We start from the raw sequence: 24,824 nt of genomic DNA on the forward strand, positions 1-24,824 counted from the left end.
GCCATTTATATCCCGGGAGACCTGAACCGTGCAGCCGATCTGTCTCGGTTTCGGCCTCTCACTGGAGAATGGAGACTCCATCCCCAGTCAGTTCAGCTGATTTGGGATCAGTTCGGGGACGCACAGGTAGATCTGTTTGCCTCCCACGACTCGTCCCACTGCGACCTGTTTTATTCTCTGACCGAGGGCACGCTCGGCACGGATGCAGTGGCGCACAGCTGGCCGCGGGTCCTCTGCAAGTATGCGTTTCCCCCAGTGAGCCTTCTTGCGAAGACTTTGCGCAAGATCAGGGAGGACGAGGAGCAGGTCATTTTGGTTGCCCCGTATTGGCACAACCGCACCTGGTTCCCAGAACTAGTACTCCTCGCGACAGCACCTCCCTGGCCAATTCCTCTGAGAAAGAACCTGCTTTCTCAGGGACGGGGCACCCTATGGCACCCTCGTCCCGATCTTTTAAACCTCCATGTGTGGTTCCTGGACGGGACGAGGCAGGTTTGAGTACCCTAACACCAGCGGTGATGGTTACCATCACTTCCGCTAGAGCATCGTCCACGAGACATGCCTATGCGTTGAATTGGAACCTCTTCGTCAATTGGTGTTCTTCTAAACTTCAAGAACCCACGAAAGGCCTGATCAGTGTTGTGCTTTCCTTCCTGCAAGAAGGGTTGGAGCGAAGGCTGTCTCCCTCCACCCTGAAAGTGTATGGTGCCGCCATTGCCGCACATCACGACGCAGTTGAAGGTAAGTCCATTGGAAAGCACGACCTGATCATCAGGTTCCTGAGAGGAGCGAGGAGACTGAATCCTCCTCGCCCTCCTCTCGTTCCCTCCTTGGGACCTCTCAGTGGTTCTAACTGCCCTGCAGAGTGCTCCCTTTGAGCCTCTGCAATCAGTGGAGCTTAAGTTCCTGTCAATGAAGACAGCACTCCTGGTTGCATTGGCCTCCATCAAGAGGGTAGGGGACCTGCAGGCATTTTCGGTTGACGAAGCGTGCCTGGAATTTAACACTTATGTGATCCTGAGACCCCGGCCTGGATATGTGCCCAATGTTCCCACCACACCCTTTCGAGACCAGGTAGTGAACCTGCAAGCGCTGCCCTTGGAAGAGACAGACCCAGCCTTGGCACTGCTCTGTCCAATACGCGCCCTCCGTGCTTACGTAGACAGAACGCAGTGTTTCAGGACTTCAGACCAGCTCTTTGTCTGTCATGGTGGGAAGCTGAAGGGAAAGGCTCTCTCCAAGCAAAGGTTGTCTCACTGGATAGTGGACGCCATTGCTTTGGCTAACCAGCAGCAAGGTCGACCATGCCCCCTTGGTGTGACGGCCCACTCCACCCGGAGTGTGGCATCCTCTTGGGCTCTAGCGCATGGCACCTCGCTAACAGACATCTGTAGAGCTGCAGGCTGGGCAACACCTAACACGGCCTCTGGGCGACCCCCACGTGTGTATTCCACTGTAAGCCTCTCTGAGCATGTGTCTTTCCCTCGGCAAGCCACCTTGCCACCCCTGGGTTTGAAATATTCCACCTGTGGCTGGACACCCTGGGGTCATGTGTATTCCAAGTCCCCCCCTTCGGGCTGGGCATAATTGCATATTTCCACTGATAAATGCTTCCCAGTGTACCTTGGTACCTTGGCATAATTCCAGCAGCCATTAAAAACTGTCCCTTTCATGTTAATGTTGTTTCATTGTTTACATGTTTAAATATTCTGAGAATGCATAGTTTAGTTCTAATGTTTAATGTTTAAACTGCAATAAATGCATTAAAACGTTTTTTTTTTTTTTTTTTTTTTTGCAGCCATTTTGTTTTTATTGTTTATGCCAAAACCGTGATGTTTACAACTTGTTATACGGCAGAAATGGATTCAGCACCTAAAAATCATATAGAAACAACACTTGAAGTACTTTTCCTCAAAAATGCCTACTGCATCTTATCCAGGGCTATTTATCTATTTTGGGACTCGACTAATATATCAAACACGCTTACATGCCTCTTTGCACCTCTCTAAGGCCAAAATGTCAAACATCCAACAGTTTGAGAGTGATTTTTTGAGGTGACGTGAGTGATGGGAAAGGTGAGCATGAGGGGAGGTTAAGAAAAACAAGCCTCACTCTTTGATGTGTTTACGACAGGGCACAGAGTTTCTCATGCAGGTGCCCGTGAGGCGCTCCACATTCTCCACGATGACAAACGGCTTCTCTTCTAGTGTTACAATGGTCAGGTGATTGTCGTCTGTCTCTGCATCGCCAAACGAGTTGAAGCGAGGCCACACCGGATATTTCAAGGTCAAACTCTGGTTCTCCCATTTGCCCATCTGGAAATAAATCAAAAAGAGGAGTTTCATATTCTTGCTTAATTTTACATTTGTTTATTGCCATTATTGTTGTTTACTTGCAATATTGCCATGTATCAATACACACAATAATAACAGTGACAGAAAGAAAAAGAAAAAACAAATGAAAAATTAGGTGTTAACTATAATAAGAATCATTAAAAAATAATCAAACTAAACATAAAATAAAATTAATTAAAAAAATATTACAAAATTTGTTTGGCTGAATGTGGAATGAGTTTATTTTTCACATTATAGTTGTGAAAGGGAAAGTCTGCTTCTGTCTTGACATCACCAGTGTCACATTAAGCACAGAGTCATTTTTCCTCTGGATGCCATGTTTGTCTGTCAGTCGTCTGTGGCTAGACTGTGATCACTAAGCCTGTATTTGCTGAGGATCCATCTCTGCTTTGTATCTTTCTCTCTGTCCCAGAGGGCAGGGTGTGTGGATAAAGCAATGCTTGAGAGCAAATCATATCAGATCCACAGAGGCCAGCCCAACACATTCATCAAATAGTGCTACATAGTCCCCGTGTCTGGATATGCATCAATACACAAAAATAAAGACAGTGACAGGAAAAAGATAAATAAATAAAATAAAGATGACATTCAATTTAAAAGATTCCAGTAGAATTGAATTAACAATAAATAAATAAATAATAAAACAACATTATGAAAAGCTAGCATATAACACATTCCTTGTATCCGAATATGCATACTTCTCTGCTAAACAGTTAGGGAAAAAGTTGTTCATCAAATTAGTATAATGTACACAGGAGGCCAACAATACCAGGCTGATACACAGATTGGTGCCACTCTGGAGAACAAGAAACCCCCCCTGAAAAAGACATTAAGTCATGATGTCAAGATACCAAGCAGATTTGCTGGAGTCTCAGTCAAATATCCATGGCTCAGATACACCAGACTTTCCTAAGTGTGCAAGGTCAGTGTACTGGAGAAAGATGAACAGTGATCTCACTAGCTGCAGTAGTGCTAACCAGTGTCAAAGCAGGAAATTTGGGTTAATGCTGTTAATCCTATCAGCGAGTTTTAGGAGGAAGCCATAATCGCGGTCCTCCTACTCCTGATGAACCGGAGACTGAGGACGTGTCTGACACCGTCACAATTCCCTTTATCAGCAGCACAGCCACCGATTCAACCGCAACATTATTAGAGTCAAAGCGCCTTTCTTTTTGAATCCCCCCCCTCCAACTTTCTTCAACGCTTCTTGTTCTACTGTGTGAAAATTTCATTTCATTAATCTGTTTCATTTGGTTTGATGGTACATTTCTTTTGTCAAGCATTGTGGGAAAAAATGGCTCACCCAGCTTATCTGTCTCAGCTGAAGACAAAAGTAACTCCTAGCAGTTTCTGTCAGGCTTCCCACCCTAAAAGAATGATTAATGAATTCAATGTTTTCAGAGTATTTTCTTTTCTGAAAATAAAAGGACATGACTCCTCTTGTATTGTCAGTCATTTACAGAGATGGCGTGCAAACATTTTAGTGACGCTGAAGTAAAGACGTGTAATATTCTGGCCCAATTCCCACTGTGTGTGTCGATAGTGATGCTTATGTCTCGCAGGACACATATGTTGCTGTACTTGCTGATGATGGAGCGATAGGCCACAAGCAACTGAATAATTCAGTGTGTTTTGGAAGGGTGAGCTGACGTCAGCAAGCCTACCAATGAAAACAGAGTGCAAATGCAAAGAACAACAGAATGCTGCCTTGAGTTGAAACTGCACCGAGCTATTAATTCTTAATGGAACAGGATTCAGAAATTGCTAAACCTACAGTAGCTCTTGCTGCTTTTTTCTCTCTTATCAAACTTCTTTCCACCGTCTCATGAGTAGTACACACACTCTCTCTCTTGCTTTCATTCTGCTCATTTCGGCCTCTGGCTCAGCTTTCTCTCCCTATTTTTCTTCTGTTATTTGGATTATATATGTTTGAGCATTTGTATTTGAAACTTTGTTGCCCTTGAAACACTTCAGCATACATTCATTACAAATGCGCACACATACCTATATTGTAAACATCCAGACATGGCACTCCTGGGTGCCTATCATACACTCACAGTGCAGCGCCAGGCGCAACACAAGTGTTTCTTTGTTTCAACCTGACGCAGTTAACATTTTCACATCCTGAGCCACGTTGTTTAAATAGCAAATGCATCTGCGCCCATGGGCATGCTGGTCTGAAAATGTTCAGGCGCATTGTTAGCACATTGCTATTTTGAGGCAACAAAATATTTTTTTTGTAATTTAACAAACGTGCACAACGTGCATACACTCTGCTTATTACACACACAGGGATATGGTGGAATCTGGCTTGTACCGTAGATGGTCTGCTTGCACGATTTAATCTCGCGCACGAGCAGATCAGTTATAACTGATGTCGTAAGACCTTTCAGACTAGATATAAACAATATGTCAATATTCAAGCCAACAACACAAATGCGAGTGTGATATTGCTTTTATATAACTACTAAATAAACAAGAAGCGATTATTGAGTAACTTTTACATCCATTACACTACATTTTAAACTTGCCGACTTTGAATAGAAAAAGTTGTGTAGTAGATTGAATGCAATCAGAACATACTACACGTACCACAAATAGCTGCAAACCATACTGTGTGAAAACCATTTAGAATGTCCTTGCACTTGAAAAAGTAGTGAAAGGAAAGGGTTTTAAACATCCTACATAATGCATTTATGAGGCATTACAATCAAGCTGCGAAACCTTCTCTCTTTTGTGCGAAAGTTCTTTCCTTTTATGAACAGTGAATATTCTACAAACCATGCATAAACCAAGAAGACACTTAAACAGGAAGAGACTTGCAAAGCGAGAGAGAGAAAGACAAAGAAATTGGATAAACTAAATTAATGAAGAAAGGCACTTGTGCTCCAGACACTAAGTAATGACAGTGTTTGAGCCACTCAAAATCTAATAAAACAACACAGGCAATGTAGCGCCTGTGATGAAAACAGTTGCATCCCGCCACTGCGAAGTAAGCAGGCTGCGCCTATGCATTTCAATGACCTCATTAGATAAATATAATTAAAAGGGAACTTTGTGAAGCAATGGAGCAGAGAATCCAAATTAAGATGCTTAATTTCCTCCTCATTGTATTACTGCTCTTAATAGAGAAGTAAGTTTGTTTTCTTATTTCATTTGAATTTACTATGTTCGTGTTTACTATGACAGTGAAATTAGGTTATTGTGGATACAGCCACACATTAACCAAGGGGGCCTCTGACTATTTAAGGGGCCCAAACAGTAGAAACTGATAAAACTTACATCTTATGTCTTACGTGTTCACATACAATTATCAAATATATATATATATATATATATATATATATATATATATATATATATATGGCATTGTAAGTATTTAAAGGGCCCCTATTATGCAATTTTAAAGTTTTTAATGTTGTTGTGGACTCTCCTACAACATGTTTACATGCATCAAATGTAAAAAAACTGTCTAATTTCCTCATAATATACATTTGCACATCATCACATTTTCAATGACTCTCAAACGACTCGACAAATGAATCAATCTCTCTAAATCCCTCCTTTCTGCGATATACTCTGCTCTGATTGGCATACCGTGTACAGCGCGTCGAATACAAAACCGCCCATTGCCTTAACAACATCAGCTCTGCATATCCTGAGGCTTCCTACACTGTAAACTAAAAACAGTAACGAACAATGATGTCGATTTTACCATATCAATGCGAGCGCGAGTCCGATGATGAAACATTGGAAGAACTGTTATTCAACCCGAACCTCCATCGCAAGGACGACTCGAGCAGGACGTTTCTCAGTGATACACTACTCAGTTTGAGGTACATTATGAGATGTTGCAACTGTAATTCCTCACCATCAGCATTAACAAGTGCATGTCCATCAACAAACCGATTATTTTACTTGTACTAATTTATTTACAGAGTATTTTTCTAATATATTACAGTGAACATGTGGAAACTGTATCAATAACAGTGCATGTATACATTAGCCGAACTCTAGAGTGAATGATCTGATGTAACATAAACGTTGGTAAAACAAATATTTCCTCAAAGTAGTGAGAACGACAGAAAATCTGCATTTATAGACACAGTTATACAGTAGGTAATAGTGGCCCACAAACTGATTAGCATTAGTATTTCTGTAAGACAGTAATAACATGAGTTAGCCAGTTAGCAGGAGACCTACACAATATAAAACTCAAAACTAAGTATTTTTAACACCATCTTACAAGAGCAAGCGGTTTGCGAATCCTGCATTGAACTCCGAGATTTGAGAAGCAGTCGTCAGTGAAATAAAGGGAACACAGCAAAAGTTTAGGATTATACTGCTGTGTCATCGTGGTAAAGATGATTTTTAACCACTGATTCTTCACATGCTCGTCCTTGGGCAGTGAAAAAAAAAAAGGCTTTACCTTCACATTATAGAGCACAGCGCCGTCTTCTCGACATGCTATCCAGTATCCACAGGAATCAGCTGCCGGTTTGAGGTTCAAGTTTTCCCTGGTGTCTGCGCGCGCAATAAGTGGGCGGGCAATATGCTAATGTTTGGCCTTGACATCACAACGAAACGGCTAATGAATCGTTTGGAAAACAATTCATTTCATTGACTCAGAGTCGACTCTTACTTTTGAAAGACAATAACTTTATATATGGTGCACTTTCAGATTTAAAACTTTGCAGGATGTTTTCATTCACTTAGAGCTATGTTACACACTACATGAAAGGTCATTTTCAAAAATCCATATTAGAGGCACTTTAAATTACTTGCAAAAAGGGGGTAAAAAGTCCTGGGAAGATGGCAAAACTTTTAAGAAGTTAAGTGAGACTAACATTGCCATACTGACAGTAAAATCACTATTGACAAATAATCTAGATGAAACGTGAGGAAGTAACTAAACCAGTGCTATAGGGGATGTCAGTATTGCAGCTGGGGTTGTCACATGCTGGCTTGACTTGATAATCCAGACAAGGATGCTTGATGCAGACAGACAATGAAATAACATTTAACAAACACACAGTAACACCAGAACAAAACTTCAGCACCAGACAAAGAACAGAAGACAACTGAGGGTTTAAATACACAGTGGCAATGAGGAACAGGTGAGACTCTTATCAATTAAACAATGAATAACTATGACAACTAAGAAAACAGGAAAAGGGAAGCTAGGCAAAATGGAACAGAAAGGACTTCAAACCAAGAGTCCCAAAATACATAGCCATAGCCAAAACCATGACAATGTTAAAGTCCATCTCTTGAAAATGCAGGGCAGTTCTTTCACCAAGCAGAAGTGTGATATATCGAACTTTGTTTTACTTACTGTCAGACAGGGTGCGGCACTTTTTCTTTCTGCTGTCAAATATCGGAGCATCTGGCAGCTAATGAACAGTTGACATATCACCAAATGTTTGTAAAAACAGTAAATTTTCTGTTCACTCAAACAGACATGGTTATCTGTGATTATGTGTCTGTTTTGCTGATAAGACTGTCCCCGAGTGTTTATAGTTCCACCCACTATGAACACCTGCAGGAACACACACAAGAAATATGTAGTTTATGAGGAGACAGAGCTACATACAAATCCAGATTATTTTATTTTACTAAAGGCAATTGAAATAAATGTATCAAAAAATTTAATTAATATAATATTTTTATTATCAAAATTTAAAATAATGTTAAACAATTCATGGATACATTTTATAAAATAATTATCTATAATTCTAATATTATTATTAATGAACTAATTTAAAATTATAATACATTATAAAATAATTGTTTTAAATATTTGTTAATAAAAATAATGTATCCCTGTCTCCTCACAAACTACATATTTATACAAAATAAAATAAAAAATGATAAAATAAAATGTTTAAATAATAATAATAAAAAAATATATTATATATAATATATATATATATATATATAGGAACATGATATTGCCAGTGAATTCAAGTACTTGTATACTTAACACTGTATGTATCGATCTGCATTCTGCACCACTGACCCACAGTGCATGCATGTCCTCAACTGGTTTCCAAACTGCATGCTATAACCTTCACTGGGAACTATTTATTAGATGCTGGATGACTAGAAAAGTCATTAGCACTTTACCACAGGGATGGGGAATTAGCATTTTAATTGTTTGCGCGCTGTGCATTTCCATGGTTACGGTGCAAATAGATTTTGTGCTTGTAGATCTCAACCTGCTTCTATTCCAATCAAATTCTCCCCCCTTCAGGAGTGATTACATGAGTGCCACACAATATCGGAGGGCTCTGGCTTCACCTTCAGGCCCCATGAGGATGAGGAAGGCTTGTGACAAGCCTTCATAGATGCTCTGCCCTCAAAAGCGACAGAGAGGAATTGAATTGAATGAGAACGCCTTCGCCAGATAAAAACAGTATAATGTACATCCTGGAGGCTTGCTTGCAGAGAGCTATTAAGATAAAATGCTCCATGTCTAATTCGGTTGAGGAGGTATAATTAATGACTCCTGTGCAGAGGGGAGGGGCTGTGTGCATATAAGCGCTAACCAAATAGCAAGCTTGAAAGCGGCTGACACTCAGCAACACGTCTGCCGCTGCCCACTCAAAATTCCACAATGGTAGAGCTGCAGCTTGCTGCAGAGTATTGACCTTGAATACTCCACTCTATATATTTCTACAAGCATCATGTATTACCAGGGCCAAAAGACGCATAAATGAATTACGATGTGGGTACTGAGTGCTGATGTGGGAGTCATACCCAGAGGGTTGATTAATTGTTCATATCAGTGCTTCAGAACATTGGAGTATTTGACAAAAATGTAATTCTGTTCACTGACATGCTCTTGGTACAGTGATGGACACAGATGCCCATGAGACTATGAGAATATTCTCCAACTTTCTTAAAGGAGCAGTATACCTAAAAATGAAAATTCAATCAAATTACCAGAGCACAAAATAAGAAATTTTGAAAAATATACTGGTCATTCTTGTCAAAAAATATTCTAAGTCTTCTGAAACCATTATGATAGTTTTGTGTGAGAAACAGACCAAATATTTATAAACACTTTTGCTAATTTTGGTTATTTTATATAAATATGTAGTTTGTGAGGGGACAGTTACATTAAAAACTATACTGAAAACTTTCTATTCACTATATTAAAATAAATAATACAGTAAATTATATATAATAATTTAAATTAAATAAAAGAATGAAATAAAACAAAACAAAATGCTGAACACAGAAGTGAATAATAATTTCAACCAGTCAGTTACAACTTAGACATTGGCATTTGTTTGTCACAAAAAATGTACTGTATAGATTGAGATTCTGAAGACTTTGATTATAACAGATGGGTCATATGGACTACTTTTGTGATGCTTTTATGGAACTTTTCTGTCCTTTTTTAAAGACCAGCACATTCTTCAAAATTATGGTAATCATTTTGTGTTCCACAGACGTAATAAAGTCATACAGAACCAACGAGTGTGAGTAAATGACGGCAGCTTGTTTGTTATGAGTATTTGAATGGCCAGCAATTAAAGAGAGGGAAGAAAAACTCATACGTGTATGTGGTGCACACTGTTCAGCCCATTAAGAGAGCAAATATATTCTCTTTTGTTTGTCAAACTGTGGAATCAATCAGTCAAGTCTGGGTTTTCTGTGTGGGTGGCAGTTGTTCTTATGTTGAAGTCCCATGTGGATCCATGATCCAGCATTCAGCCAACATGAGACAGCGACAACAGATTCTCTGGCTGCCAATCAAAGTTGGGGCAGAGTTTAATCACGAAGGTAGTGAATTAGCTGTATTTAGCTCCAGAAAACCAAACTCCTCCGTAACATCTTAAGAGGATGGATCTGCTTTAAGTGTGAGGCGTTTATTATTTATAGTTCAATGATGGTAGAGGAGAGCTGGACTGAGTAGTATGGGATTTCTGCCTGACTGAGACATAAAGATGGGAAAGAGAGAGAGAGTTAAAGCAAGATAAACAGAGGAATAAAAGACAACAGGGCTCCAATGTGCGTCATGAGGTGCTGCTGCGCAGTCGTTTTCATCACAGCCTCTGGTCATGATTTACAGTGACCCACTCTTTGATTAAAAGCAGCAACGCTGTCTGATGAACTGCCTCTCGGCCACAGTTTTGCCACAGCATCACCCATACTGCCTGCACAATGACCTGCTCAGTTTAGACGTCATTTGAGTCTATTTACTGACACTTGAGCCTGGGCAATCCATTCGGGTAATGCTTCATCTCACGCCAGCCAGCTAAAGCCTATTCAGATGGGAATAGTTTTCCTTAAGGATTTTAGGCAAATCTGTGTTTCAAAGATGTACTTTGTGATTTTAATTCCACATGGATCGAATACACTTGTGTCTTTCTCGCACAACCTCGGGTAAAAATCACAGAGCAAAATACCAACTGTTTTTCAGTAACTTGGAGGCCCTTAGAGGAAGGGAATTCCATCCGGATAAAAACTCATGTCATTGTGGTATATTACTCCTTCACATTGCTTCTCTTCATTAATTTTGACCTTTGTCAAATACCTTAAATTCTAAATTAGATGCTGCTCTGTCTGGTGCACCTTCATTATGAATTCAGACCTTTTGCCCAATTCGTCCAAATCAAATCAAAGACACCCCATCTTAATAATATTCCCAGCTAAATTTAAGTTCCAAATCACATCCAAAATAGTGCTTAAATTAATAGTTCACATACAAAAAAAGAAAACGCTTAAATGAATAGTTCACCTTAAAATTTAAATTCATTATTTACTCGCCATAAAATTGTTTTGAACACATATGACATGTGGAAGAAAACATAGATATTGTGGCCATAAATTAAGAATTTGTTCCAATAGGCCAGATATTATCCATTAAGTTTACGGATATTTTCTCTGACCCTAAGGCCACCAAACAGTTTTTTTTTCCAGTGGCTCCCGTATTTTTCCAATTGTTTTCAATGGTTCCAATTGTTTTTTTACTGGTCGCCGAGAGTTGAAAAATGTTTAACTTTGGTAAAATGTCCAACTTTGGTTTTTACCCAACCGTCCAATCATAGTGGAAGAGGGGCAGGAGAAATACCACACCGACCAACAGCACATTCTGCTTGTACAACGTCAACAGATGACAACAAGTATAATAACGGAACAAAATCATTTAAAACAAGAGCCAGAGCAAATACTTTACATTGTATCATCATTTTTATATAGAAACAATACAGAAACAAACTATCTGTGAAATGAGATACAAGTAAAACTTGCGGAGACATTCAGTATCATAGCAAAGCATCTCAACTGAAAAAAACACTGCGGTGCCGAATCATTCTCAAGCTCCCACAGCCAGGCATTTTCAGCAGGGCGCCTACCGCCTAGTCTTTACAGCTGGCTAAAAAATGCTTTGGTGGACACACAGCCTAAAACACAGCAATCCATGATTCAAAATACAGGTAAACCACCTGTGAAAAATCAATATAAAAAAAATTCTTCATATTAACAACATTGGGCCTTATTTTTTTGTATTTATTTTTTTTTTACATTGTATTGAATTGTGGGCACAACTTTATATATATATATATATATATATATATATATATATATATATATATATATATATATATTATATATATATATATATATATATATATATATATATATATATATATATATATATATATATATATATATATATATATATATATATATATAAAATCTTTGTTTTAGTTACATAGTGGCCACATTGTAATTCCCTCATTTTAGTTATATCATGCCCACATTGTACTTATTCATTCCATCATTTTAATTTAGTTAAATCGTGGCCACAATTGAACTAAAACAAGGAAATCAATAAGTACAACGTTGCCACAATTTGGGGAATGGAATAAGAAGTCGTGGAAATGAATACTTAATTCTTAATTTTTTTTTTCTCAGCATGTGTGGGGCTGCGTATTTATGAGAGTACATGAGAGAAGTAACACTGTAAGCAACATGTGTATGAATCATTAATTTGAGTCAATGAATAGTTTGAATCTTGTCTGAATGATTAATTCACAAATCTGACTGATTTGGTTCTTATATTCAACTAACTGACTCGTGATCTCAGCAGTCTAATGAAGATTCAGAGGCTAGGCTATTATAGGCTATTATAGTTTGGATTATTTTTTATAATATCCAATAATCATAATAAATTGCAATTTCAACTATTTCTGAAGTGCTTCATTTATAAAGATCACCGCTTTCTCACATACAGTAAACAGCCCCTGCACGAGAGAATAATTGATTGTCGAGCCATCGGTATCAAACAATTCAGCCCCATCGCAACGGACAGCGTCGGGTAACGTCGCACGTAAGAAGGTATATCTTAAGCAGCTTCCTAAGGTATGGTTCGGGGAACACACTTAGGGACATAAACACCTTTGGTAAGATATATCTTTCGAGCTCTCTTAGCGCGCTAAGAGTGAGCGTTATCGGGAAACCGGGCCCTTATCAATAAGTTATGACAACATATGTTTATACATTTCTTTAACTCATCATAATAAGTTAAGCAATTTGCAACTTTTTTTTATAAGTTATACAAGATTAAACTAATTTGTTTAAGGCAGTTTAATGTAATTTAAGTTGAAATAACTTAAACATCCCAGTTGATTGTACTTAAAAATTTACAGTGTGGCTTTTGAAAGTCATGATGTTGAGTAAATGATGATAAGTTTAATTTCTGGGTGAACTATCTCTTTACATAATGACTGAGAAGCTACAGGAAAAATAAAAGCATAATCTCAGCCATTTAGTCTATAAACACAATCTGCCTAATACACTGAGCATTCACACATATTAAACGCTCCACCCTGCCATCAACTAAAAGTCCTGGTCCAGTTCAGTGATGACTCAACGTTTTAATGAGCCCTGACTGAACAATATGAAAAGGGGGAAAGGCTTGGGGGAGGTGTGTTAAATAAAACACTGAATAAAAAATAAAAAAAATAAAAAAAACATGAGAGCTGTTTTAAATAAATAAAAAACATGAGGGCTGTTTTTTAAGGTGACAGCAGTACAGGTTGAATGATATAGAACAGCACTTGTACTCTCCCACTCTTTCTGGGTGAAAAAGATGGAGAAGAAGAATGGAAGCAGGACATCAGCTTATTTCTTGCTACCATAGTCCACGGCTTAGCGGCCAGGCCAATTCACCGCAGGTCTCGGGTAGGTCACGCAGATAGGAGGATTACTTTAAGAGGGCCGACATTCCATTACTCTGTCGGACAATAGTATCAAAATAATCAACGATACCCAGATTTATGGGCAATATCAAGAGGCCGCTCCTGAGCAGAGATGAGTAGGACAGAGTTGACCCCCCAGAAAGGATTCCTGACGGGAAGCTTCGGCCCCCGAGTAAATTACACAACAGAAGCAATTTGCCACACGGCCGACGAGGCCGGGAGCGAAGGGAGTGAGGGGGAGAACGAAATTGACAGACAAAGACAGAATGGAAAGGCTTTCTGCATAATTTTCAAGGAGATGGAGGGCACTTGTGCATCATTTCAGCTCATCAGTAGTCAAAAACACCACTGTTGCCTTTCCCTAATGCCCTGCACCATTCTTAAAACATTCAGATCCACTCCAAAATAAAAGCCATTTGTGTAAACAATTATTCACAAGAAGAAAGCTGAATGAAATCTCTTCTTAGGGGACGCATCCGGTGAATTCTGATGTTTTTATTTTGAACACGGCTTCTCCCCATACAGACAGGCAGAAAGCTGTGTGGTGAAACCGCCGGTCAAACCCGTATAACGCCAGCTAAAAGTTTGTGCTCATTCTTCTCGTCTTATTTGCTGAGGCAGATAGCTCATGGTGACACCAATAATTACACAGTATGGAAAAGCCACACTAGGATCATGTTTCACCTCTCCATAGGATCACATGCTTGACTTTATTACGGATACAGATGAGTATCAGAAAACATCTAGCATACTTCTCTCGAGACATTAAGGAATAGAACAAAGATATTCCATCAATGTTTTTGTGTCAGTAAGTTTATTTTGATGAAAAAAACAATGCTTTTATTAATTAATGTCACATTAAATTGATCAAAAGGGACAGTAAAAACATTCACGATATTTCACGAATTTCATCTTTTGTAATATCGAGTCCATCTTTTGTAATATCGAGATCGAGTCCATCTTCACAGTCCTATACCTCGCCCTGGGTCAACATTTCATTCGGTAACGTTAGGCAGTTTTGATTTATATGCTGTTTAATGTTGATGATCGCATTATTCACATATGCATCTGCTTACATATGCTATGGCTTGTTTCTGTTTCTTCTTCACATGTATTTTGATCAGGAGATTCAGTACTCTTTCAGAAGTTGTATAATAACGGTGAAAACATTTTATTTATTTATTACATTTATTTTGGGATATTTTTAAAGCTGTAATTATAATGGTGATTCTTTGTAAAGTATTTAAAAAAATAACAGAACAATAATGGGTCTGCTGAAAAAAAAAGGTCAATTAAATTTTGAAAAATGCACCTTCATATTTCACTGTTTTGTTATATAAACTCCCTGTGGTGAAAATCAAATTTTTTATGTTGTTTCATGTCTATGTGGTGTTTTTAATATGCTTTAAGACAAACCATGTGCAAATTCATAAGTCAACATCATTGCTGAGTATTTTCTCCTTAAAACTGCAGTGAACCAAAGACAGCTTTAAAAACGCAGTTTGAAATCACCCTTGTTCTCTGAAACCAACCGATTTCGAATCTACCCTCTCTGTCAAAGATACTAGAAAAGCAGTATCTTCACAACTATGTTCCTTCTTAGAAAGAAATGATATCTGCAAGGATTTTCAGTCAGGATTTAGACCGTACCATAGTACCGAGACAGCTCTCACTAGAGTCGCAAATGATTTTCTCTTATCATCCGATCGTGGTTGTATCTCTCTATTAGTGTTACTCGAACTTAGTGCTGCATTTGACACTATCGACCACAACATTCTTTTAAATAGACTTGAAAATTACCATTAGCATGGTTTAAATCATACTTATCTGACCGTTATCAGTTTGTAGCAGTAAATGAAGAGATGTCTTATCGATCACAAGTTCAGTATGGCGTACCAAGGCTCAGTACTAGGACCACTGCTGTTCACTCTGTACGTGCTACCATTAGGAGATATCATCAGGAATTAGCTTTCACTGTTATGCTGACGATACTCAGCTGTATATTTCTTCACAACCTAACGAAAACTACCAATTCACAAAATTAACGGAATGCATAGCTGGTATAAAAAATTGGATGAGTAGTAATTTCCTTCCACTAAATTCTGAAAAAACAGAGATTCTAATTAATGGACAAAAAACTTCCTCACGTAATAACCTAGAATACTGTCTAACACTTGATGGCTGCTCTGTTAAGTCTTCGTCGTCGTTGGTTAGGAACCTGGGTGTGCTCTTTGATACCAATCTTTCATTTGAAAGTCACGTGTCTAGTATCTGTAAAACCGCATTTTTCCATCTTAAAAATATATCTAAATTACGCCATATGCTCTCATTGACAAATGCGGAACACTTTAAACTATCCTTGTATCTCTGTAAAGCCGCTTTGGAACAATCTACATTGTTAAAAGCGCTATATAAATGAAGATGACTTGACTTGACACCCTCTTTAGTCCCATTTAGCCACTTGTTAGCATCCATCTTTTTCAAGACACGTAACAGCTTAAAATAAATCATGAGTGGGTTAAAATTGATGTTTTATGTCATAGCATAAAACGTGAAAGTATCTTGAGCTTGTGTTCACCACAGACCTTATTTCAGCCATTTAACTAAAAAAATAAAAACATAAAAAAAAACATTGACTTCAGGACGATGCTAAATGCTAAAATGCTAACTCCCACGTTTTGACCTACAAAGTGATGTCATACCTGCACCATTCTATTCTGAGCTGCTGTGGTTGAGTGCAGGCGGGGCTAATTTAGATGTTTAAAGATGTTTTTATTATTCATAGAGAAAAGGTGCCTAAATAAAAATGTAGTTAATGTTTTTCACAGCGATTCTTCAATAAGAAACTATTAATGTTAGAATTATACAATATAAGATTAAAATAACATATACAGTATACTTGCGATGTTGCTTGTGATGTTCCTCATTTGTATGTCACTGTAAAGTGTAAATGTAAGAGAACATAACATACTGTAAAATAACTGTAACATAACATACTGTAGCATAACATTATGACATAACATACTGTAAAATGACATGGTATAAAATAACATCACATGACATACACTGTAACAAATATATAGGCTATATATACTGTATATACTGTATGTATATATATATATATATATATATATATATATATACACATACATACACACATACATACATATATACAGTGTATATACAGTATATATATATCATTATTTAAAAATTATAGGTGACAACATTTGGACACGGAACTAGATGATCAGATTATGTTAGCATGAGAGAAGAAACGAGAACTGATGGTATAAATTTAAAGAAAGGAGTGAAGTGAATGCTAAATTACCCAAAAAAGATATCTTCTCAAATGACTTGATTAGTTCAACAGTTTCTATAATTCTTTTAACCTGGGGTTTGTGTGATGTAGTGGTCAAAGATATAGAGACGAAAGGACTATTACCACTGTACTAGGCCCAGCTTTATGATGTAAGGTGGGCCAGATAGGGCTCTCATGGTGGGGCGGACAGGCCAACACTTAACCCCAGGTCAGTCTAGGGCGATTGTCACTGAAAGGATAAAATCTTCTGTGAAATGTTTAATAAAATGCCAGCCCCAGGATCTTTTTGTTGCTTTCCTGTGTCCAGACTGAGAATGACCAGGCACAGCACCTCACTGTTGACCATGACAACATGCAGTGAGACTTGACCGTCCCATCAGTCAAACTTTGTTGATTTGATAGTGCGTAAAATTAGGCAGCAGACGAGCACATCATCTAGTGTATCTCCACAGCAGAACACAGTGGCTATGAAGGGCAGAGCTGTGATTGTCAGTGTAGCGAGGGGTGGAGATGGAGAGGGCCACAGCTGTAAGTATGACGGACAGCGGAGGTGAAGAGAAGCACACCAGGCTTACTAAAGAGAATTACACCTTATCTCTGCTGGATGAGTCAAAGCCAGTGCAGGCAGCAGAAGCCCTGCTAAAGCTCCCAGCCTTGTCTGTCTTTGTATTTATCTGTTTGCTTCTTTTTCTTTCTTTCTCTCTGCACATTTGTTTTGTCAGTGTACAATAAGTAAAATAAAGTCAAAACACAATAGAGCAAAACATAACTAGTATTGACAAAATAAAATAAACCAAACAAATAAAATAAAATAAAATAAAAAATATTACATTAAATTTAACAGTGCAAAGCAAAAATAAGAAACGAACAACGAGTAAATGTAGCAATTTATAATGAAGTTATATTAATTATGAATTGCAAAAAGAGATAAAAAAAAAAACAGACTAAATGTGTCTTCCTTCTTTTTCTTCTATCTTTCTTTTATGAGAGAACTGTTGGAAGGTCAGACCCCAGCAATTGCCCAGGTGGCACAGTCATTTTCCACTGTGAGAAGGCAAAAATGGCGGTGAGATCCATTTCACACTGACATAGTTTACAACTGCCTTCCACAGATTCAGTTGCAAGAACGAGGCATCCCACCACCACCTCTAACTTAGTGAGCAATGAACTCTCCTTTTTATTGTTCCATGTGTGTATATGTGACAGAAAAAGACAGGCAGAAAGAAATTCTGTATGTTGACTATTACTTGACCACCAATTATGCCCCTCAGAGTCCCAAATTTTTCCTCCATCTAGCGGTCAATCCTCTGTCATGGAGAGATCACTCAGATAAATATATTTCTCGGCTAAGGTGCCCACAGGTTCAGCGCCATGGCCCCATGCGGCAGCTCTGTCAATAAATGAAATTCTGAGGGCAAACTGCAGCGAGCCACAGTCCAGCAGATCTCGGAGATCAGATTTTGATTAACTTAAGGTTCAGATGATTTCCAAGTTCACTGGCTGCAGTAATATCTGCTCTTTGAGCCACTGAGATGACCTTAAGGATGTTTGCTTCAGGTGTTGTAACAAACACTTTTCAAGCATTGGACACGTGTGGCAGACAAATAAAGCAAACAACTAGATATTAGATGGTCTAAACAAAGTGAACAAAGTGTGCATGGCGGACTACAGTGTTAGATTCATGAATATATAAGTACAAAGCCAAGATTATAATGTTAATTATTTACTGACTTGCCTATGTATGATTCAGCAGCACTTTGCACATCACAGACTGTGTGTTTCATGATTTATACTGAAACTTGCACTGTTATGTTGGCAGTACGTGCCACACAAACACACGCACACACTGCTGCCCCTGTAAGACCGGAGCAAGTGGCCATGTGACCCCTGATTGTACCAGTCACTTCCAGGCATTGAAGAGGCCCATCAGCAGCCAAGATGCTCAGTCTTCATCTGTTTTAATTAGCCAATCATGTTCTCCTCCTGGCTCTCCATGAGAGCACTTCTCTCCGGCTTGGCGTCAAAACAGAAACACAGTGTAGTAGCTCAACCACCCCCCCACCCCCACCCCCAATAAAGCCTCGGGTTCTGGAGCCTTCTTCATCACTCCTTCATCTCTAATAGGCATTCAGACCAGCCCTCAACACAGCATCTGGAGCAGGGTCTTGCCAGCACTGCTTGTTTGGCTTGAATGCAGAATGATTGGTGGTTTTGTGAGGCCGAGACTTTGTTTTGTCCATTCCATGTTACACTGCCCTAAGTAGACCACAACATTTACATCAAAGGCAACTATAGGTACAACGATATAGTGATGGCAGTAACAACATTTTACCATATTCTTCAAAATATAAAACCATATAAAACGATAACAATATATTTGTATAATGGTTCTGCAAGGTACAATTTCTTTATTTTTTCATGTTGATTTTTTTTTTAATATATATTACTGAGGTAAATTTCAGACATTTCAGTCTGTGGACTATGCTGAGAATAGTCACTGAACACAGCAAAAGAAAAGCACAGCAAAAAAAAAAAAAAAAAGCAGTAAAAAAACTACTAAACAATAGTTCCCTATCAGCTAGAGAGGCCAATCTACTTTGAGTGAAACTAAACGAGCCAATGCACATTGGTGTGCAATCATTTGCATCAGCTGTTCAGCCACGAGGCGTGGGTATATAATAAGCAGCATGTGCGATTGCACTTCAGCTTTTTGCTTTGGAGACGAGCACTTCGATGCTGTGTTCTCTACAACAAGAGTGTTACGACGAGCGCTGAAAGGCTGTTTTTATGTCTGGTAAGATCGCCAGCGAGAGAGACAGCGCACGACAGGTGCACATTCCTGTCAGTGTTTGCTACGATCGTTCCCCTGAGTGCTTCAGGACCAAGGAGAGGAGTCCCTAAAAGAGCTTCCACGGGTAGAGCGTGTCTTTTTAAAGATGTCACTCTACCTGTGTGTTTCTTGATGCGGTCGTTACCTGGGATCATGGGATGGCGCTGTATTGCGTGTCTGGGCATTGAATACGCTGAGGCAGCGTTCGTAGATGAGTCATGTACCTATTGTGGGAAGATGACCATCGCGGAGCTACAGTCGAGACTCTCGTTCCTGCAAAGGTCCCTGTGCCTCCATCGCGATCTAACCCTCCTCCGAGGGTTATTTCAGGTGGTGGTGCGGGTGACCTGAGGATCACGGTGAGCACGCTTCCTTCAAGGGAACCCATCTCCTAGGAACCCTCATCCCTCCCACAGTAAAGCCGCCAACGGAACGCGCTGGACCATCCACGAGGTGCATTGTAGGGTGGGTCAGACTTCTCTGCGGAAGACGAATCGGCGCCACTGCCCCCTTCGGGTGTGACAGCGGTGCCCAAATCGGACCCGGAGATGATGGCCATGCTTTCCAGGGCCGCCAACTGGATCGGACTTGTGTACACCTTCCCTCAAGGCTGGACGATTGGTATCTTGGGGTGGCGTGCGCTGGTTCTCAGCAACCCACCCCGGTGTCTTTCTTCCCGGAGGTGCATGAGGAGCTCACTGAGGCGTGGACAGCACCTTTTACTGCCAGAAACCGTCCCGGTGGCTCCTCCTCCCTCACCACCCATGATGGTGGGGCGGCTAAGAGTTACATGCGTATCCCACCAGTGGAGCAGGCCGTTGCTATGCAACTGTGCCCTAATTTCACTTGGCGCGGAGAACCGTGTCTCCCTTTCCCGGCCTGTAAGTACTCATCGGACTTAACCGGCAAGGCTTACAAGGCCTGTGGGGAAGCCGCCCCTGCCATACACGCTATGGTGTTGTTGCAGGTCCATCAGGCCAAGGCACTGAAGGACCTGCATGAGGGCGGTCATGATCCCCAAGTTCTCCAAGAACTTCGTGCCGCGACGGACCTCACGCTTCATGCAACGAAGGTGACCATGCGGTTGGTCGGTTATGCGATGTCCACTATGGTGGTCCAGGAACGCCATCTCTGGCTGTGTCTGGCTGACATGAGGGAGACTGACAAAGTCAGGTTCCTTAACTCCCACGTGTCACAGATTGGCCTCTTCGGAGATGCGGTCGAGAACTTTGCCCAGCAGTTCTCGGCTGTACAAAAGCAGACTGGGGTCATTAACCCTCTGGGGTCGGCAAACGCGCTGTGCGTTTTGCTCGATTTTTTTCACATAGCAGCAAAATAGACTTAAATACTCCATCATTTATGGTCATACAGACTTAAGAAATATGTAAAACTGTAAAATGTCTACTTTTGTATGTGTCCACTTACAATCGAAACAAAACATTGTGCTTTTGTAAAATAAAGAAAATAAACAGGGTGTGCTTTCTGCCTCTCCGTCTCCGTGAACTTTTTTTCTGGAGCACGTCTCTAAACTTTAACAAAACTCAGAGAATACTATTCACCCAGGCATGAGCAATATATCTTTATAATCATTTAAGTTGTCTACTATTAAATTATCTAATTCAAAACGAAAACAAATATTCTATGTTTATGTAATCTGTATGTAAAGAGATTATTCTGCTATTATTATCTGCTAATGTGAACACACCCACGGAGAGCACACACTATTCAAACGCAAATGATCTGAGGCAATCGGCAAACCTGTGAACGGCCACATCAGGTCAATAAAACACATCAAGTTTTATCAGATTCATGTTCTTTACGTCGTCTTGCGACGCTGTGAGTAATAATATTATCGTAATAATAATCCTGGAAAATTTACCTCAGAAGTGCTGGTTTAGTTTCATTTCGAGGAGCAACGGATCCATCTGAGGATTGTGAATAGTAAGTTCTTTATTCTTAAACACATCCTGCCACGACGGTCAGCTGCTGCCTCCACCCCATCACCTGCGGCGCCTCAGTCTGCTTGCCGCCAGAAGCGTCCTCCTGCGTCTGCATCTCCTTCCCAATGTTATCCAATAATCTCACTGTATGGGTTATCACAGAACAACAGTGACAGATACACTCTGTGTAAGCCCTCTCCTATCATCCTTCCAGGCAAGAAGGGGCAAGAGGCTCGCACAGGGCGCTGGATGGGGTCAGCAGCTGTGGCGCTTTGGTAGGGATTCCTATTCGTTGGTCACAACGTATGTCATCAAACTGAAGTGCATTATATACCCGTGCTGTGTGGCTCAGTGATGCAAATGGTTGCACGCCAATGTGCATTGGCTCATTTAGTTTCACTCGAAATAGATTGGCCTCTCTAGCGAAATTCCTATTTGACGGTCACAACGTACGTATCCGTTCTCTCCTTCAGGGAACGAGGGTTACCATAAGTAACTGAGACGTTATTTGAGCAGAGCACTGGTGATATTTACTTGTGATAGTCATATTGCTCCTATATCTACTCTGAAATGTCAGTCACACTTGAAGCATTTCATTAAGACTTTGCATACTCTTCATTAATGCATCTATTTTGGTGTTTTAATGAATGCACACACAAAAAAGCATGAGAAATAAGAAGCTCAGAGGTGACAGACATTGCTGACAGTGTCATGATGACAACACAACCATTCCAATCACAATAAGATCAGTTGAAACAAACAAAGAACAAACAGATGTTTGTGTCTGGCAGAACTGCCCAGACATAACTTGCAGACTAATCACAATCATCACATATACTTTGTGAATGAAAATGACTGTAAAAATTGTGTAAACTGCTTTCATTGCAGCCTGCAATGCTGTGATATCCTTAATAACCATTGTTTTATACAGACAATGTTTTTTACAGCCAAAATCCAACACTGTATTCAATCTTTTATATCTAACCGTAGTTCAAAAGGTAGCTGAAACAAATTTCCAAAGATTTCCCAGTGCTCCAGTGAAGAAAATGTCTAGCTTATCGACTGCTGCTACTACTGCAGCTCTATAAGCATAAAAGGACATTCACACTTGTAGTGATTTGCAGTGACAAAATGAACGGATGTCATTCTTTTTAGAGTTAGAGTTGATGATTTTTGGTGACATAAGTGACAAAAAATGGCAATGTGGAAGTTATTTTAAATTTATACTAATGACTATATGACAAATATAGTGTTGACAGTAGCCGGATTTCACATTTTGCAATTCTGCCAAAAAATGCAGGATGACAAAAAATGTGCATAGATTTTCCAAATGCACATATGCAAATCATCACCTTCTATTTATTAAATTCCTGAATCATTCATTCTGAATTTCATAGTTTTTATGTGTATTTTGGAAATGTAATGCATAGTTTTGTTTCCAACTAAATTCACATTAAAATTAATGAATGGAAATCTGTCTGAATTTTGAACAACTCTGGTGAATGGGGTTATGTCTTATCCCAAAACAAAACCGTGTTTATAACAAAACACTGATAACTATCAAAATCCAGCTTATTATAAAAACTTGAAAAATGTGCTTACATCAAATTTTTAAATTGTCTGTCTTGACGTCAAAACTTAAACAAACATGCACACAAACATGTTTCACGTGCAGAGCAAAATTTGTAAAATATACAAACAATGTATACCGAATCCAATCAGGTTTCGCATTAATCGTTTATGACCTTTACCCGATAAAGGAACATTGTTTAAGGCATTTACAGTACTATGTGCAATATGCTTTATGACGTGTTGCACACTAATGGCCACGTGGACATGTCATCAGGGCAAGGTGTGAGATATTGCTTTGGTTCAACAGGGCTGTAAATCTGCCCCATGCTTTTGTCTTTGCTCTGCCAGCACTTCACACTGATGAATAGGCTTTGTCAGATTAATATCAACATAGTGTGGTGTCAAACTGCATTACTCTGCTGTTATGTTCCTTAGAGCTACACGTTTGACATGTAACTCTGCATGTTCTACTAAAGGATTTTAAGAGTTCCCCTCAGTCTTGTACACAGGCAGACCTTTGGAATCAGGGTCATGTCTTCAAGCTATTCACCTTTATGATTTTTTGATGGTCTTCTGTCCTCCACCATGAAGCTAGTGCATCATTGCGAGCTGTATATTTTCAATCCATTGAGATGAAACCCAATTGAGAAGGTTCACTGATGAGTCAGTAGGCAGTTAGTAGTCTGCCGTGAGGTCGCCACATTTGTGTGGATATTTCCAACTAAGTTGTAATTATTTTCCTAACACTTGTAGTCCAATGTTTTCTGTCATCTGTTTCCAAAACTCTGTCCAAAGGTGAAAAATAATATGTGACAGCACACAGCTAGAGTGACAACCAGTTCAACATTTTATCCGCTTTAATCAACATCAACAAGAGGCAACTTGACATGGAATTAATTAATGTAATTACTTTCATGTGGATTTAATTTGGCACCATAGCAGCTTGATCTTTGCAGCTGTCAGCTCCCTGATAAAGGGAGGAGACCGTTACGTTTGTACATAGCCACTGGCTAGCGCAGAGTGCAAAGAGGCAAAGGCTATTTTTAGAGTAACTGAGGCCCAACAACTGGGCTGTCTGCCATCACAAAAGAGTCAGATCCCTTGTAGAAATCAGGAGGGGATTTATTATTATTATTTATTTATTTATTTTTACCATGGCGGAAAAATGTAAATACCATGATAAACTACTGATCAAAAGTTTCGGGTCAGTAAGATTTGATTGCTTTTGAAAGAAGTCTCACATGTTCAACAAGGCTGCATTTATTTGATGAAAAATAGAGTAAAAACAGTAATATTGTGAAATATTATTAATATTTAAAATAACTGTTAATAAGAATTTGAACATATTTTAAGATGTATTTTATTCCTGTGATGACAAAGCTGAATTTTCAGCGTCATTACTCTTCAGTGTCACATGATCCTTCAGAAATCATTTTGATAGGCTAATTTGCTGCTAAAGAAACATTTATTATAATTAATGTTGAAACCAGTTGTGCTGCTTAAAATCTGTAAATATCAATATTTATGGATTTTTTTCTGAATTCTTTGATGAATAGAAAGCTCAAAAGAACAGCATTTATTTGAAATAGAAATCTT

The 24,824-nt window shown here is 39.2% G+C and overlaps 1 protein-coding gene across 1 annotated transcript in view; it reads right to left on the minus strand.

Moving 5' to 3' along the window:
• grin2aa (glutamate receptor, ionotropic, N-methyl D-aspartate 2A, a) overlaps positions 1-24,824 on the minus strand; it is a gene marked incomplete at both ends in the record, with an annotated part of 151,994 nt that overhangs the window by 29,018 nt on the left and 98,152 nt on the right. Inside the window, one exon of the mRNA XM_081359890.1 lies at positions 2,113-2,315. Within this exon, the coding sequence (XP_081216016.1) occupies positions 2,113-2,315 (203 nt within the window). The remainder of the gene's footprint in view (positions 1-2,112; positions 2,316-24,824) is intronic.

The sequence above is a fragment of the Scardinius erythrophthalmus genome (assembly GCF_964197995.2).
Source record: "Scardinius erythrophthalmus genome assembly, chromosome: 1".
NCBI classification, from domain to species: Eukaryota; Metazoa; Chordata; class Actinopteri; order Cypriniformes; family Leuciscidae; genus Scardinius; species Scardinius erythrophthalmus.